The 18282-nt window shown below is 41.8% G+C and overlaps 1 protein-coding gene across 4 annotated transcripts in view; it reads left to right on the forward strand.

Moving 5' to 3' along the window:
* The window catches only part of fgf9 (fibroblast growth factor 9), a 73872-nt gene extending 56956 nt beyond the window's left edge, over window positions 1-16916 (forward strand). For 3 of the 4 annotated variants that reach the window (XM_033022753.1, XM_033022754.1, XM_033022755.1), the window contains exon 4: window positions 4836-6007. In XM_033022753.1, coding sequence (XP_032878644.1) covers window positions 4836-5081 — 246 coding nt within the window. In that variant the 3' untranslated portion in view covers window positions 5082-6007. Of the gene's footprint in view, window positions 1-4835; window positions 6008-13770 lie in introns of those variants that run through there. The other variant, XR_004412349.1, reaches the window with a different exon arrangement.
* Window positions 16917-18282: the final 1366 nt, after the last annotated feature.

Genomic DNA, 18282 nt, shown 5'->3' on the forward strand with positions numbered 1-18282 from the left:
ATGCTGGTCATTGGGAGAACGTGCAAACTCCACACAGACAGCAACCAAGGTCAGACTCAAACCCGGTTCTCTGGCGCGGTGAGGCAGCAGCTCCACCTGCTGCACCACTCTGCTGCCCTGTTATTTTATGCAATTCAGTTCATCTGTTGATTTTGACAGCATTTATTAACAAACCAAAAACACAAAAGCAAAACGAGCGTGATTTAATTAAAAAATATTGCTTGTGATTTTGATTAATTTAACGCTTCATCATATCAGACACCTCGGAGTTGTAAGTACAGGAACTCTGGAGTTGTTCTGAAAGTAATGCTAATAATAGCAACTGGATTACAGCATAATCTGTATCTGATTATTTACACAGTTCCAGATGTACAAATTTCGCACATAGTTTGTATTATTTTATCAGCAATGTCCCCGCAATGGAGATATCATGATTGAGAAACATTACACTTGTGCGGCATTTCACAAAATCTAAGATGTTCCAAATAAAAATCTTCAACTATTTTGGTAAAGATATTTCTGGTTTAAAGTAAACAAAAGCAATGAATGCACAAGAATGGCCAAGTTTTCATATGGAACTAAAGAATGTTATTACAAAGTTCATAAATTCATGTCATAGGAGCAGAATTAGACCATTTGGCCCATCAATACTCCACCATTCAATCATGGCTGGTCTATCTTTCTCTCTCAACCCAATTCTCCTGCCTTCTCCCCATAATCCCTGACACCCTTACGAATCAAAAGTCATGGAATTAGCATTTGGCCCTCTGAGTAAGTGTTTAAATTACAAGCTGCATTTTATATCTGAAAAATACAATTTTATGAGCGCAATAGCTGAGTAAAACAATGATTATTGATCATTTCAACTGGACTTCAAATTGAATTTATTTTTTCAGTTGCTCATCCGTCTTGAAAATTAAAAAAATAATTTGTTTTTTATCAGCATTGGGAATGTTATTGATACATGAAATATAACCCATCAATTTAAAGGCACAAAGTGCTGGAGTAACTCAGCAGGTCAGGTGGCGAGCATGGATGGGTGCCGTTTCATGTCAGAACCCTTCTACAGACTAATTATAGGAGTTTTTCCAGCATTTTGTGTTTTTCCTTGGTAAACCAGCATCTGCAGTTCCTTGTTTCTACCAGGTGCTGGTGTAATGCAGTGGGTCAGGCAACATGCCTGGGGAACATGGACAGGTGACATTTCGAGATGGGACCCTTCTTCAGACCCAAAACGTCACCTATCCATGTTCTCCAGGGATGCTGCCTAACCCATGGAGTTACTCAGACTTTGGGTCTTTTTTTTTGGCTAGTATCTGCAGTTTCTTGTTTCCTTATTCTAACCCATCCATATATCCTGTTTCAATTTTCATTTGAGCAATGCCGAATCAGGCTATTAAACACAGCAACCTCCAAATATGATTTGCACTATATAGACTTGGGGACATTATTTTTGACTTTGCACCACTATTGTGTATCTATTTGTTGTTTTGCTTTTTAAAAAAAATATATACGGGACTTTTTTTTGTTTATTATGGGTTTTACAGAGTAACATGTTTCTATATCTGTTGTGGTGCTGCAAGTAAGAATTTAATTTTTCTGTTTCGGGACATATGTCAATAAACACCCTTGACTCTTAACCAACTTCATAGTTTGCAAATTCATGTTCGTACTTCTTCAAATGTGACCCTACACCATAGGCTTCCTTGATGAAAGAGACAGATAAAATTGTGGCAGGTTTCACTCTACATTCTGGCACAAGGCACTGCATAAGGAGAGGCAGGGATGTGCAGAGGAATTTAAATGACTACCTTTGGAGATACAGGTCTTTGAAAACACAGACCTCCAGATTCAGGTCACAGATTCCCACCGCTTGCCAACCTCCAACGGAATCGCACCACTTGCCACATCTTCCCATCTCCTCCCCTGTCTGCTTTCCGTTCCCTCCGTAACTCCCTGGTCAATTCGGCCCTTCCCACCCGAACCACCCCCTCTCCGGGCATTTTCCTTTGCAACCGCAAGAAATGCGACACTTGTCGCTTTACCTCCCCCCTTGACTCCATTCAAGGACCCAAGCAGTCTTTCCAGGTGTGGCAGAGGTTCACCTGCACCTCCTCCAACCTTATCTATTGCATCCGCTGCTCTAGATGTCAGTTGCTCTACATCGGTGAGACCAAGCGTAGGCTTGGCGATCGCTTCGCCGAACACCTCCGCTCGGTTCGCAATAACTAACCTGATCTCCCGGGGGCTCAGCACTTCCCATTCCAAATCCGACCTTTCTGTCCTGGGCCTCCTCCATGGCCAGAGTGAGGACCACCGTAAATTGGAGGAGCAGCACCTCATATTTCGCTTGGGCAGTTTGCACCCCAGCGGTATGAACATTGACTTCTCTAATTTCAGGTTGTCCTTACTTTCTCCTCCCCTTCTCAGCTCTCCCTCAGCCCTCTGGCTGCACCTCTTCCTTTCTTCCTCCCACCCCCCTCCCCCCCCCCCCCAACCTCACATCAGTCTGAAGAAGGGTCTCGACCCGAAACGTTGCCTATTTCCTTCGCTCCATAGATGCTGCCTCACCCGCTGAGTTTCTCCAGCATTTTTGTCTACCTCCAGAATCAGGGACCGTTTCTTCCCATCTGTTATTAGACAACTGAACCATCTTATCACCAACTAGAGAGCGGCCCTGAGCTATCATCTACCTCATTGGAGACCCTCAGACTATATTTAATCGGACTTTTCTGGATGTTAACTTGCACTACACATTATTCCCTTTATCCTGTAACTATACACTGTGGACAGCTCAATTTTAATCATGTATAGTCTTTCCGCTGACTGGATAGCACACAACAAAGAGCTTTTCACTGTACTTCGGTACACATGACAATGAACTAAACTAAACTGAAAACTTGGGAATAATTTTAAAGGGGCCATATCGGAATCTCATTAAAGGGCTCATAAAGGAATCACATTTTGCTGTTCATATTTATAAAGTTAATTTTTAATAATCCAGGAAATGGCCACATTTGGAGAAGAAGAAATGGGGGCAGAATCCCCAGAAAGTAACCTCTGAGTTAAGAAAACCATACATATCCTTTGATTTTGATTTTAATTTTAATTGTTTTGATTCAATAACCAAAATAAACTTGAAGTAAAATGCAGGCACAAGAAACCCAGATGCTGGAATCTTGAACAGAAGTGCTGGAGATACTCAGCTGGTCAGACAGCATCTGCGGAGGGAACGGAGGGAACAAGGTTCCAGCTCAGAGCCCTTTTTCAGATTTAAGTGAAATGCAGATACAAGGAACTGCAAATGCTGGTTTACAGAATAATGAAAGGCATAGATAGAGTGGATGTGGAAAGGATGTTTCCACTGGTGGGAGAGTCTAGGACCAGAGGTCATAGCCTCAGAATTAAAGGGTGCTCTTTTAAAAAGGAGGAATTTCTTTAGTCAGAGGGTAGTTAACCTGTGGAACTCATTGCCACAGAGGGTTGTGGAGGCCAAGTCAGTGGATATTTTTAAGGCAGAGATAGACAACTTCTTAATTGGAATGGGTGTCAATGGTTATGGGGAGAAGGCAGGAAAATGGGATTAGGAGGCAGAGATCAGTGGTGCATTAGACGATGGGCCGAATAGTCTAATTCTATTGCCATAACTTGTGAACGTGAATGTGTTATAAAAAAAAACACAACGACAATAAACATGACACTAAACTAAACTAAACTAAACGTGGACAGGCACATACTATGTGTTTACATTGAAATGTGCTAAATGATTGAGCTAGGGCGAGTATCTCCATTGGCAACCTTCCTCCCTTCCCAGGGAATGTCCCGGGAGAGAGGAGGAAGCAGCTGAACCCAACAATCAGTGAGAACAATATAAAGCATAGAGCTTCTTCGGATGACTGTTGTTGTCTGATACTGTTTGGCAATTTAGGAAATATTTTAATGCAAATATGCTGTTGGTATCCAGCGAAAGAATGGGTTGATAGATTTCTTGCTATGACTGTGGGAATCATTTCCAAGTGATTGCAAAATCATTAGAGGCTCCACCATATTTTTATCCCAATAATAAAGTAAAAATCTGATGAAATTTACAATTTGCTCTACCAAGTATGTAGTTTAGTTTAGTTTGGCAATACAGCGTGGAAATGTGCCCTTCCGGCCCACCGAGTCTATGCCACCGAGTCTACCCGTGTAGCTTAGTTTATTGTCACGTGTACCGTGAAAAGCTTTTGTTGTCAGCGGAAAGACTATACATGATTACAATCGAGCCGTCCACAGTGTACAGATAGTTCACACGCGTTCTAGGTGATCCCATTTTCTCACTCCACTCCCTACACACTAGGGGCAATTTACGGAGGTCAATTAATCCACAATCTCTATTCTGGGAAGAAAAATGAACGTAGAGTTATGTTTAGTTTAGAGTTACATCGTGGAAACAGGCCCTTTGGCCCACCGAGTCCACGCCAACTATCGATCATCCGTTCACACTAGTTCTAAGTTATCTCACTTTCACATCCTACACACTAGGGGCAATTTACAGAAGCCAAATAACCTACAAAATTGCATGACTTTGGAGTGTGGAAGGAAACTGGAGCACCCTGAGGATACCCACGCGGTCACAGGGTGAACATACAAACTCCGTACCCGACAACACGTGTGGTCAGGATTGTACTCGGGTCTCTGGCGCTGTGAGACAGCACTGCCACTATGTAGCTGTTTCACTGTGTGCCGCCCTAACCTGACACTTTAATCTAGTTCATAAGTAGTGATAATTTGATATATTTGATGAAATTATTTTTCCTCTGCCGCTAATTTTTTAACCATTTCTTATTTTGCAGGAGAAACTAACCGCAGAGTGTGTTTTCCGAGAGCAGTTTGAAGAAAACTGGTATAACACCTACTCATCGAATCTATATAAGCATGTGGACACTGGAAGACGGTACTTTGTGGCATTAAACAAAGATGGAACCCCAAGGGAAGGGACTAGGACTAAAAGGCATCAAAAATTCACTCATTTTTTACCAAGACCGGTGGACCCTGACAAAGTACCTGAATTATACAAGGATATTTTAAGCCAAAGTTGATGAAGAGACAATCGTATAGTTCGGACCACTGAAAAAGCAACCACTATAATGGGTTCTAGTGGTGGGTTCTGAACGATTAGCTGTGTCGTCATGCCAGCACTACTGTTGCCATAGTTTACCGCATGCATTGTGTATGGAGGCTTGGATGGGACACGCTGATTTTGCGCTGCACTTACAGTTTGTCCTCTCAGAGGTGAGCCTGCTTGGTCGAAAAAAAAAAAAACACGTGTAGGAGGGAGGAATATAGTCAAATGCCGAGGAGAAAGATGGCCTGATGCATGCTAAAGGATGGGACACGCTTTAAATTTTTTTTTTGATCCGTTCTATTTTGTTGTGTATCAGCGTAGCTGCCATACATTTGATTCATCAGGATACGGGCTGGTGACATGCTGAAGCTCACACTGCATTAATAATGGCATGGAGGGCATAACCGTACGTAAAAAAGGATTTAGAAAAAGAAAAAAAAAGACAATTCATCTACCAGCTCAATGGTACAACCCCTTAGGGCTTTAAGCAAAGACCTCTTAGTAAAGAAAACAAAAAAAAGTTAAATTTATTTATAGAAATTCCAAAGGCAACATTATATTTATTTTATATATTTATTTATTATATAGAGTTTATTTTTAATGAAATATGTACAGGCCAGATAGGCATTTTGGAAGCTTTAGGCTGTGTAAAAATGCCTGTGGCCACTATGAACCTGTGGTAAGTTCATGTGAGTTAATGTAAAGGTGCATGGATATAAAAGGATTCCAGTAACTCCTCTGTTCGGAAAGTGACAATCTCATTTTTGTGCCCAAACTATTGTAACACTATGAACAGCACTCATTATATTGAGGATCATTTTTTTGACTGCTTGTTTCCTGACTGTCTTCCTGAACTCTGCCCTCTCCTCCTTGTCGATTAAAGTTAAAGTTGGGTCTTCACATTCTTCTTTGTCTCTTTTATATCCAGTTCTATCAGTTTTAGTTCCACAGTTCCACTGGGGTGGCACGGTGGCGCAGCGGTAGAGTTGCTGCCTTACAGCGCCAGAGACCAGGGTTCAATCCTAACCATGGGTGCCGTCTGTACAGAGTTTGTACATTCTCCCCGTGACTGCATGGTTTTCCCCGGGTGCTCTGGTTTCCTCCCAGACTACAAAGACGTGCAGATTTGTAGGTTAATTGTCCTCAGTAAAGAATGTAAATTGTCCCTAGCGTGTAGATAATGCTAGTGTACGGGGATCACTGGTCGGCCTGGACTCGGTGGGCCGAAGAGCCTGTTCCCCGCTGTATCTCTAAACTGAACTAAGTACTGGGCCTATTCTGCGCCAAAACAAAAGACAACTTTAACTGTTTTATTACCAAAAAGCCTGCAGTTTTATAGCGGATTTTGGTGGTAAAATATCCCAGTCTGTATTCGCAGTGAAGTGTTCTCTTGACAAGTATTACATTTACCTAGACATTGGGAAATTCCTTAAAGCAAAAAGCTGAGTAATGGACTAAAAGTTTAGATAAAATAAATCCTGTTTTTATAATGAATATTAAACGAAAAATTCTTAACATAGTTTGACTGATAAAGGTCTTCCTTTGGACTAAGAAATGTGCAAACTTTTCCACAGCCTCTGAGGGAATGCTGCATATTTCTGTGGGGATTTGTTTTAGGTTTTTCTGCAAAAAAACATTTTACAGCCTTGATAATTGACTATGGGCAACTACAACTGTGATGCATTAGCTCGACCTATTTTGAGCATCCATTTCTGTTGTGGTAACTATAGTAAAAGTACCATTTAAGGGTGCAGACATTAACTTAATCCGTGACACTTGGCCGGACTAGCCAGCATTGGCATCCCCCTACCAATTGCCTCTTTATGCCAAACTAACTCTGGTAACGATTTATATCTGGTTACTGAAATTAAATTTGATTGAAAAGCACTTTCATAAGGTCATTATTTCATGTGATAGAAGCTGAATCAGGCCATTCGGCCCATCAAGTCTACTCCACCATTCAATCATGGCTGATCTATCTTTCCCTCTCAATCCCATTCTCCTGCCTTCTTTGAAAATATTAGTTTCCTGACTTTGACAATGCCCCTGCTTTTAGATCGCACCTTTCTCTTTTGTTTAAGGAAACACTTATAACCATAGTTACAACACACAAGTTGTAACTATTGAACATGCTGAAACTATTTTGCAAATTTGTCAAAGGAAGGCATTACAATTCTTGAGGTGATTTTCGAATGGATCCTCGTCCATTGAATGTCTATACAGCTTTTAAATTATCAAAATGTTACAGCAAACCGTTGCTGTACAGTCCAAGGCATACAAGCCTGAGCATAATAGACCGTACAAGAGCATTGTCCTCTGAAATGTTTACCTTTAAGGTGTCTTTGGATCTTCTGTGTTTTTTTAGCAATAGGTACTAGCATTGCCCTACTGATTTCCCATTAAAACAATTAATATTTTGTACAACAGTTAAAGCTTAGCAATATGTCCCAAGCTATACCTCATGAGATCATAAAATTATTGGACATAGAAGCAGAATTAGGCCATTTGGCCTATAGAGTCTGCTTTGCCATTCAATCCCTCAACCCCATTCTCCTACCTTCTCCCCGTAACCTTTGAAGCACTTACTAATCAAGTACCTATCAATCTCCGCTTTAAACATACCCAATGTCTTGGCCTCCACCACCGTCTGTGGCAATGAATGCCACAGATTCACCTCTGGCTAAAATAAATCCTCCTCCTCTCCTTGGGGATTATAATCAATAAAATTTGACGTTGAGGCAAATATCGGGATCTTGAATGAGATCAGAAACCCGATCAAAGAGGTGGATTTTATGGAATGTTGAAGGAGAGTTCATAAGTTCATAAATTCTCAGAGCAGAATTTGGCCATTCGGCCCATCGAGTCTACTCTGCCAATCAATAATGGTGGAACTATCTTTCCCTCTCAACACCATTCTCCTGCCATAAACCCTGACACCCATATTAATCAAGAATCTGCCAATCTCTGCCTTAAAACTATCCATTGACTTGGCCTCCACAGCCGTCTGTGGCAGTGAATTCCACAGAACCCCCACCCTTTGACTAAATAAATTCCTCCTCATCTCCTTTATAAAGATACATCATTTTATTCTGCTATGACTATGGCCTCTGGTCCTAGACTCTCCCACTACTGGAACCATCCTCTCCACATCCACTCTATCCAGGCCTTTCAATATTCTGTAAGTTTCGATGAGGTCCCCCCCCCCCCCCATCCTTTTAAACTCCAGCAAGTACAGGCCCAGTGCCGTCAAATGCTCATCATATGTTATCCCAATCATTCCTGGCATCATTCTCGTAAACCTCCTCTGGACCCTCTCCAATGCACGAAGAGAGGCAGAAAAGTATTTTTCTCGGGAGGGCATTCCATAGCTTGCGGCCGAGGTAGTTGAAGAATGGGAGTACATGTTTTATGAGGTGCACCAGTGGCACATTGTATTGAATTATTTTTTCCGTTTGATTTTGCTTCACATTTGTCTAGACACTGTTTTTGCAATGAGCACCTCATTTATGCAGTCCACAAAAACCTTTCGCCTTTTGTACGGCAGTTTTGTTTCACAAATTGTGAGAGCAACTCAGTCCATAAGCTTCCGGATCACGTCAATGAATTTGCAAATAAAGTCCAGATTCTACACTGTGTTGGCTTGTAGTTGGGATCGCGCCAAAATATAATGGGTACCAACTCTTGCAGCCATTTCCAATTAAATATAACAAGGGGGGACAACCAGCAGGCAAGTTACACATCCAGCTGACCATCAATTGGTGTGGTTTTGTGACATAAATACAGTGCAGTTTCAATCTGTATGCTCCAGGTCTACCTGTAACATGTGAGGAGACAGCAGGGTCAATGCACGCCTCGTACTGTAAATTCAGCCGCTTGAAGGCAGTCAAATGCCTATACTCCCGCCACAAAAACATGCTGATTAGATGGGGGTTCACTGCAGAATGCAAAATGTTTCTTTTACCTTTGGGGCTAAAGTAGTGATACAAGCTTGATGAACTAAGAGTTGTAAAAGATAATAGCAATGTATAACAAATATATTTTATTCTGGACATTTGTCGATGTAACCGCCATATCTAAGCATTCATTATATAATGCGATGGTTTGATTTCCTGAAATGTGATTGGCTGGTCGGTGTGTATTATTGCATAACACAGCACACCTAATTAAATGTGTAATTTAATTAATAAATTAATATTGGACTATCAAAGTGTTATATCAGACTAATGAAAATCTTTAATTGCTTAGAGGAGGATGAGTTATTTCAGACAACCTGTTTAGTTTGTTTAAACCCCTTTTCAAATGCACTTGGTTGAACAAAATGTGCTTTGTAGCGGATTTTTAAATGGGATTTTTGCTAAATTCCTGTTTTATCTCCTCATATTCCATCTTGGCTTATTGAGTTTGAGTGAGTTTAGTTTATTGCCGTGTGTACCGAGGTACAGTGAAAAGCTTTTGTAACCAGACAACGGAAAGACAATACATGATTACAATCGAGCCATCCACAGTGTACAGATACATTATAAAGGGAATAATGTGAATAACGTTTAGTGCAAGATAAAGTCCAGTAAAGTCAGATCAAAGGTAGTCTGAGGGTCTCCAATGAGGTAGATGGTAGCTCAGGACTGCTCTCTAATTGTTGGTAGGATGGTTCAAATGGCTGGTATTTTCAACACACCCTACAGGTTTGTGCCATCTCTTAACATTTTCCAAGATGGACAAATTAAGTGGGACTCACGTGAGCTTTCCATTACATCTCTGACTAGTCCCCTCCGCTGAGAACTAAAATACTCAGTCAGAGTATTGAGTATAGAAGTTGGGAGGTCATGTTGCAGTTGTATAAGACATTGGTGAGGCTGCATTTGGAGTATTGTGTTCAGTTCTGGGCACCATGTTATAGGAAAGATGCTGTCAAGTTGAAAAGGGCACAGAGATGATTTACAAGGATGTTGCCAGGACTCAAGTGTGAACTATCGGGAGAGGTTGAGCAGACTGGGACTCTATTCCTTGGAGCGCAGATGAGGCGTGATCTTATAGAGATATATAAAATCATGAGAGGAATAGATAGGGTATTCTTGCCAAGTCTCTTGCCAAGAGTAGGAGAATCGAGAACCAGAGGACATAGGTTTAAGGTGAGGGGGGAAAGATTTAAATGGAATTTGAGGGGTAACTTTTTTCCATAAAAGAGTGGTGGGTGTATGGAACTATAGGAGGAGTTAGAGGCAGGGACTACTGCAACATTTAAGAATCAATTAGGGACATGGATAGTGTAGGAAAGAACTGCAGATGCTGGTTTCAACTGAAAATAGACACAAAAAGCTGGAGTAACTCAGCAGGACAGGCAGCATCTCTGGTGAGAAGGAATGGGTGACGTTTCGGGTCAAGACCCTTCTTAGGGCAGGTTTAGAGGGATAAGGGCCAAACGAAGGCAGGTGGGACGAGTGTACATGGGACATGTTGGTCAGTGTGTGAAAATCAGGCCAAAGGGGCTGTTTCCACTCTATGACTCTATAGTCTATAGATTCTATAGACAAAGCAGGTGGTTTGAAGTCACAGAGTCTTGGCAACATTCATTTGTATGGAGAGGAGTCAAGATTGTTACTAATTTTGTTATTAGCTGTATTTTCTCATAATCAGCTACCGTAATGCAACATTCCTTGTTCCCGACCAGAACTTTGATTTTAAAGGGAATTTATATAAACTTGGGCAACAAATGCTGGAATGCACATTCCAAAGTGTATTTTTTCAACATGTCATTATGCTATTCAAATTCAATAATTAAAATATACTTATAGCTATATCCACTTCCACGTATCCAATATCTCTTACTGCCTTTTCATATACTGATTCTAATTCAAGTCACCGTAGCACAGCAGTAGAGTTGCTGCCTTACAGCTCCAGAGACCCGACTTCAATCCTGACCACGGGTGCTGTCTGTACAGGGATTGTATGTTCTCCCTGTGATCATATGGGGTTTCTCCGGTGCTCCGGTTTCCTCCCACATTCCATAGATGGGCAGGTTTGCAGGCAAATTGGCTTTTGTAAATTGTCCCTAGTGTGTAGGATAGAGCTAGTGTATGGGGATCGCTGGCTGATGTGGACTCAGCGGGCCGAAGGGCCTGTTTCCGTGCTGAATGTCTTAACTAAACTAAACTAAAATCAATGAAATTCTAATCTGCAGGTGGCCCAACCAATGCTCTTTATTTTTTATTGGTAAAACAAATTGTCGTGCTTGGCGTAGTTTCTCTACAATTCACCCGCAACAGAACACTGAGTCATGTCAGAGAACACAGATATGCATCCTAACGACAACAGTGCATCCTCGTGCTCAGTGGCAACAGTGCATCAGAGCGCACAGTGGCAACAGTGCATCATCGTGCTCAGTGGCAACAGTGCATCAGAGCGCACAGTGGCAATACAGCATCTTGGTGCGCAGTGCATCCTAGTGCATTGCAACAGTTGCAACAGATCTGGCAGTACAGTAAACCCTCGTTATAATGGAACATGTGGGGGAATGGTGTCCATTATTGCCGATTGTCCGATATAACTGAGTAAGCGGTGTGGTGGTAAATACATACAGGATTGGATAAACAGCCAACAAACATACACTGAACAAGAAACATAAGGACACAAAGTGGCTTTGGTAAAACTTGTAAATTGTCCCGAGTGTGTAAGATAGTGCTGGCGTACGGGGTGATCGCTGGTCGACGCAGACTCGGTGACTTCCGTGCTGTTTCTCTAAACTAAAGTAAACTAAATCACCCAGTCTGTGTTTCGTCCCCAGTGACTGGAATTTTTATTATGGGCTCGGAATAGTATGTATTAAGCCGAATGGTGCAGTATTTGTGCTTATTGTTTGGGGATGTGGGTAGAAATGGTTACGCCAGAAATGACAGTCCATTTCTAATTGTATGGGGGGGGGGGGGGGTGATGCTAAGCCACCTTCTTGAACAACACAGCCCTTCTGCTGAAGCTACTGCCACAGTACTGATCAGTAGCGAATTACAGGATTTAGACAAATGATGCAGGAGCCACAATATATTGCAAAGGCAGCATGGCACATAACTTTGAGGGGTACTTGTAGGTGGTGCAGTTCCCATTTTCCTGCTGTCCTTCTTGTTGGTAGAAACCATGGATTGGCAGATGCTGTTGATGTAGGCGGGACCAGCAATGCGGAACATTTTGCACATGGCCACACTGCAATGGCGGTGGATAAAACAAATGATTAAAGTGAAAGATGGAATGACAATCAAATGGTTGATCATCAATCAAGCTTCCAGCTGCGTGTTGATCGTATTAAGTAGTGTTTGAACTGCACTCATTCAGACTAGCAGAGGGTATTCCAAGCTCCTGAGTGCCTGTTGGCCAGTGTGGGCAAATTGGGCCGAAGGGCCTGTTTCCACACTGTGTGACTCTGTGACTATGACTCCATGATAAAGTCAAAGTCAATTTTATACGACATTATCCAACTTCATTTCTCACAAACCTTTTACACTGATTCAAGTGCATTGTAATATGAAAGGAAACAGTAACTGTTGAACTCAGTTCTTCACCTTTTGAAGTACATTTGCATTGCAGGACAACACTGCACCACATTGCACATTGTAGGCTGTTTATGACCAGTTGGTCTTCTGAATTGGTGTTGACTGAGGGATAAAGGTTGACCAGGACACAAGGAGAATTCCATTACCCTTGCAATTATATTGGGGATATTTTCCATCTTCCTAAAAGGAGCAGATAGGAAAATGGTTTTATCCAACAATTTGACATTTCTGTGTAATTCTAGATTTGGTTGGTGAGATCACATTTGAGTATTGTGTTTGGTTCTGGGCACCATGTTATAGGAAAGGTGTTGTCAAGCTGGAAAGGGTGCAGAGAAGATTTACGAGGATGTTGCCAGGACTCGAGGGCTATAGGGAGAGGTTAAGCAGGCTAGGATTATATTCCTTGGAGCGCAGGAGGATGAGGGGTGATCTTGTAGAGGTGTACAAAATCATGGGAGGAATAGATAGGACAAATGCGCTGTTTCTTGCTCAGAGCAGGGGAATCGAAAACCAGGTTTAAGGGGAGGGGGGAGAGATTTAATAGGAACCTGAGAGGTAACTTTTTTACACAATGGGTGGTGGGTGTATGGAACGAGCTGCCGGAAGAGGTAGTTGAGGCAGGTACTATTACAATGTTTAAAAGACATTTAGGCAGGTACATGTATACGATAGGTTTAGAGGTATATGGGCCAAATTCAGGCAGGTGGGGCTAGTGTTGATGGGATACGTTGGTCGGTGTGGGCAAATTGGGCCGAAGTGTTTGTATCCACACTGCAGGATTCTATGACTAAGTTGCTGGTGTTCTACCCAAGTCTGATGAGTACCTTGCATCCAACAACTGCGTTCTAATACATTACCCTTTTTGCACATTACTTAGCAACAGCGCACCCTTAAACAGCAAGGAAATAAATGACCAATTAATCTATTTTGAATGTTTCATTGAAAGCTTCACGTCTTTTTTCAAACCCTTCGTTGACACGCAGCGTAAACATGTCAACAGGATTATTATCCCTTTAATGAATACAGAAACCAGAGGTCGAGCATTTACGACAGTTTCTAGATCTAAGCCTTAATTGCTTGTGTTCACAGCATGACCAACATACTTCTACATTCATTTCACAGATGCGGCAAGCACTGCAATGGCTGCTGGAAAACAACTGCTTGGAAATAAAGCAATCATCTGCTAGGGAAAACAACATTCATGTCATAGTTCTATAACACATTGGCGCACCACAGTCATAAATTAGAAGCTTCAGCCAGACCCTGCAATGCACACTTTGATGGGATCAACTGAACAGTGATGACTTCTATCGTGGGGAGTGTAGCAGCCTCCTGTTTAATGCACAATGTGCTATACCATGTCCTCATCAAAGTCAAAACTGGAATGTTTTGCAGTAATTCCACGAGCTCCAATTTATACTTAACTTCACTTGAAAGCTGTTGATGGCAAGTGATGGAAGTTGTCTAAATCACACTTTGAAAACGGCAAGTACATTTACAACTGAGCGCTTTAAGGCTACCTGCTAACTTTTGCAAGCTGAACTGGCATGTCGGTGGGCGTTCCTATTGAAACTGAGTTTTTACGTTATATCCTGTAACACAACATTTGTGAGGCTTTGCATTAAGAGTTTAGAGTTTAGAGTTTATGGAAACAGGTCCTTCGGCCCATCGAGTCCATGCTGACCATCGATCACCCGTTCACCCTAGTTCTCTGTTCTCTCGCTTTTGCGTCCTTTACACTAGGGGAAATTTATGGAAGCCAATTAACCTACAAACCTGCCTGTCTTTGGAATGTGGGAGCAAACCGGAGCCATTGGAGGAAACCCTCGCGACCACGGGGAGAACACACAAACTCTGCACGGACAGCATCGGAGGTCAGGATCGAACCTGGGCTCTGGCGCTGTGATGCAGCAGCCATACCGCTGGACCACTGTGCCCGCCCCCTACTTCAAAATGGCATCAATGAACACTCATTAAGTTTGCATCTCAAGAGTTTAATACTGAAGTAGTGGAATTTCACCAATAAACTGTCGTATATAACAACTGAAGGCTATTTAAAAATGTTTTTTGACGCATTGGTATGATTACAGATACAAATATTATATGTTTGCACAATTGTCTTGGTGGTCGCAGAATAATGCCACAAAAAAAACAGATCTCTCTAAAGTTGTGAGATAGTGCCCTGACCAATGCAATGGTCTGAGGATGAGCTTACGTTCCTAATACATTAACTGAGCAAAAGTTATGTTTGTGATTAGTTCTGTCAAGGGTGAACTTTTCAACATTCTCCCAACTCTAATTTAAAATGCATGAGCATTTTTTCAGCACATCTTTCCAGCACAGGACGGTCGATGAAATTGTGATGAAATGTGAACCTATAATTTTTCTGCCATTCTAAGTAAAAAAATGCCTAGTTCAAAAAACAAATTCCCCTTTGGTAGTGACAAAGAGGATACACAATTTCAAGAAAAGCACCTGATGTTTGTGTTAAAATGAATATGCATGGCAAGTAGACATATAGATGTGAAAATCACTTTAAAACATTAGTCAAGAATTACGTTCTTTCAGCAGAATGTATATGTATGGGAGTTGTGGGCAATTGGATTTTGCTGTTTGGATTCCCACAAGTTAACATCTATGGTGTCCATCGAGCTATGCAGAAATGGCATGCTTTTACATTTTCCTCTGAGTTTTATGAGCAAAACATTGATTAAAATGGGCTGGAGCTCAAAAGCAGCAGTTTTTTTATGGACAGATGGATGATTTCACAGTCGTCAACCATAATAAGTCATCCCAGTGAAAATAAAGGCAATAATACACACATATGAATCATCGCCAAATGGTCTGCGCCTCATTGCAGGTCAAGACTACAACCATCTCATCACATTAGTCATATGTGTTATTTCTCAGCTGGTCTGTCGTACAGCTAGCTCCCCCACAGAGGCAAGAATTAAAGTGAGGCTTCTGCCGAGGGCTGTAAGGTCTGGAGTTGGAGGATTCCGATGACCTTTTAAGACCTTTGCATTGACACATAATCTGATGAGATGGTTGGCAGAAGCGTGAAGCAGTCAGCAGCTCCCCAGGGCTCAGTTCCCCCCTCCCCCCCCCCCCCCCCCCCCCCCCAACTCAACAGCATCAGATGTGAGAAGCTTATGAAAAGAAGGATTCCACAAGGGAGACCTGAAGTGCCAATCCATAGTCTCGAATGGACCCGAGGTTGACTTCTGCTGTCAAGCTTCTGAAAGAAAGATAAAAAATGAGATCAGGTGTTACTGCTAGTTTCTGTTTGTGGCTGATAAAGAGAGGTGAGTTCGCAAACTGTGCAAATGAATAATGCAGTTTGTGTAAAGGAAAGCTTTGTATTGACCGAATGTGTACCTCTTAACCTTCAGACTTTTATCACATGAAGAATTCAGCCTGCTGTCAATCCGTGATGTACTGCCTTGGACCTGATCTCTGAATCCTTTCATTTGATATCATCCCTGGGAGGAATCTTTATAATATATGTGGTGTGAAATTGCCTACCTGAAAGCTGCCAGTCTTGGTCTCAGTATAACAGGCCCAGATATCCCAGTGTCCTTGGAGCTAATCACTGTAAGTTATTATTCTGATGGGACATAATTGTCAGAGAAAAATATAGATCACACATACTTTCCATCATCTGCACATCAAACAGGGGTATAAAAAGGACACAACATCACAGTGGGGTATGAGGTATAAATTATCTTTGGGTCTACATATACGCTTCTCAGACTGTAAACTTAGTATAAGGTTGTTGGACTGCCTCTGCCTACATGTCCTGTTACAATTTCCTGATTAACGAGAATGGATTTGAATGTGTTCCCTCGTATGGAATTAAACCTCATTTTAACAACCCCACAAATAATTCTATGTTGGTGCACTGCACTGTATGTTAGTTTAAAAAAAAAATGAGATTGACTTACTTTGTTGATTTAAGTTGAATCCAGAAAATTGTTATTAAAATGGTGAAATTATTCCGTTATAAAATTTGACAAAAGAAGCCAGCCAGCAGTGAACTGCATATATATATACTAATAATTTTATTTGACAGTTTCTGATTTGATTATTTTAATCATAATTTTAATGTTTAGTTTAGTTTAGATGCAGCGTGGAAACAGGCCCTTTAGTTCACCGAGTCCACGCAGACTGTACACTGTACAATCCTGTACACTGACATTATCCTACACTAGGAAAAATTTACAATTTTACCAAAGCCAATTAAGCTACAAACCTGTACATCTATGGAGTTTGGGAAGAAACCAGAGCACCTGGGCAAATCCCATACGGTCACGGGGAGAACATATAAACTCCGTACAGAGAGCACCCATAGCCAGGATCGAACCTGGGTCTCTGGCGCTGTAAGGCAGCAACTCTACCGCCTCGCCACCGTGCAGCCCCAGAAAATGAGTATAATAAATTATAAAATAATGTGTGGTCAGCCTTTTTTCTGGGCCTGAGTTTTGACAAAATAATTAATGCAGAAACCATTACAATTTCATGATGAAATGTTCTTTTGTTACTTAGCCAGATCTATTTTTAAGACTGCAACCAGTGAAGCACTAGTAACATAATTGCCATCCACAAATAAGGCCATTGTGTGCAAGGAGAAATTATTTATTAACTTACGTAAAGGCTTGACAGTCAAAACTACTTTGCCATCCACTATGGATTCAAACTGGCTTACAAAGCTCCAGAAAAGCCTTTGACATGGTCCCACACAAGAGATTAGTGTGCAAAATTAGAGCACATGGTATTGGGGGTAGAGTATTGACATGGATAGAGAACTGGTTGGCAGACAGGAAGCAAAGAGTAGGAATTAACGTGCCCTTTTCAGAATGGCAGGTAGTGACTAGTGGGGTGCCGCAAGGCTTGGTGCTGGGACCTCAGTTATTTACAATATATATTAACGATTTAGACGAAGGAATTAAATGTAACATCTCCAAGTTTGTGGATGACACAAAGCTGGGTGGCAGTGTGAACTGCAAGGAGGATGCTATGAGGCTGCAGGGTGACTTGGACAGGTTGGGTGAGTGGGCAGATGCAGTATAATGTGGATAAATGTGAGGTTATCCACTTTGGTGGCAATTGCAGGAAGGCAGATTATTATCTGAATGGTGTCAGATTAGGAAAAGGGGAGGTGCAACAAGACCTAGGTATCCTTGTTCATCAGTCACTGAAAGTAAGCATGCAAGTACAGCAGGCAGTGAAGAAAGCAAATGGCATGTTGGCCATAGCAAGAGGATTTTAGCATAGGAGCAAGGAGGTCCTGTTGCAGTTGTACAGGGTCCTGGTGAGACCATATCTGGAGTATTGTGTGCAGTTTTGGTCTCCTAGTTTGAGGAAGGACATTCTTGCTATTGAGGGACTGCAGCGTAGGTTCACCAGGTTAATTCCCGGGATGGCGGGACTGACATGATGAAAGAATGGGTCGACTGGGCTTATATTGACTGGAATTCAGAAGGATGAGAGGAGATCGTATAGAAACATATAAAATTAGAGGATTGTACAAGCTAGATGCAGGAAAAATGTTCCCGGTGTTGGGGGGAGTCCAGAACCAGTAGTCCCAGTTTAAGAATAAGGGGGAGGTCATTTAGGACTGAGTTGAGAAAAAAC

This window comes from Amblyraja radiata, chromosome 6 (genome assembly GCF_010909765.2).
Source record: "Amblyraja radiata isolate CabotCenter1 chromosome 6, sAmbRad1.1.pri, whole genome shotgun sequence".
NCBI classification, from domain to species: Eukaryota; Metazoa; Chordata; class Chondrichthyes; order Rajiformes; family Rajidae; genus Amblyraja; species Amblyraja radiata.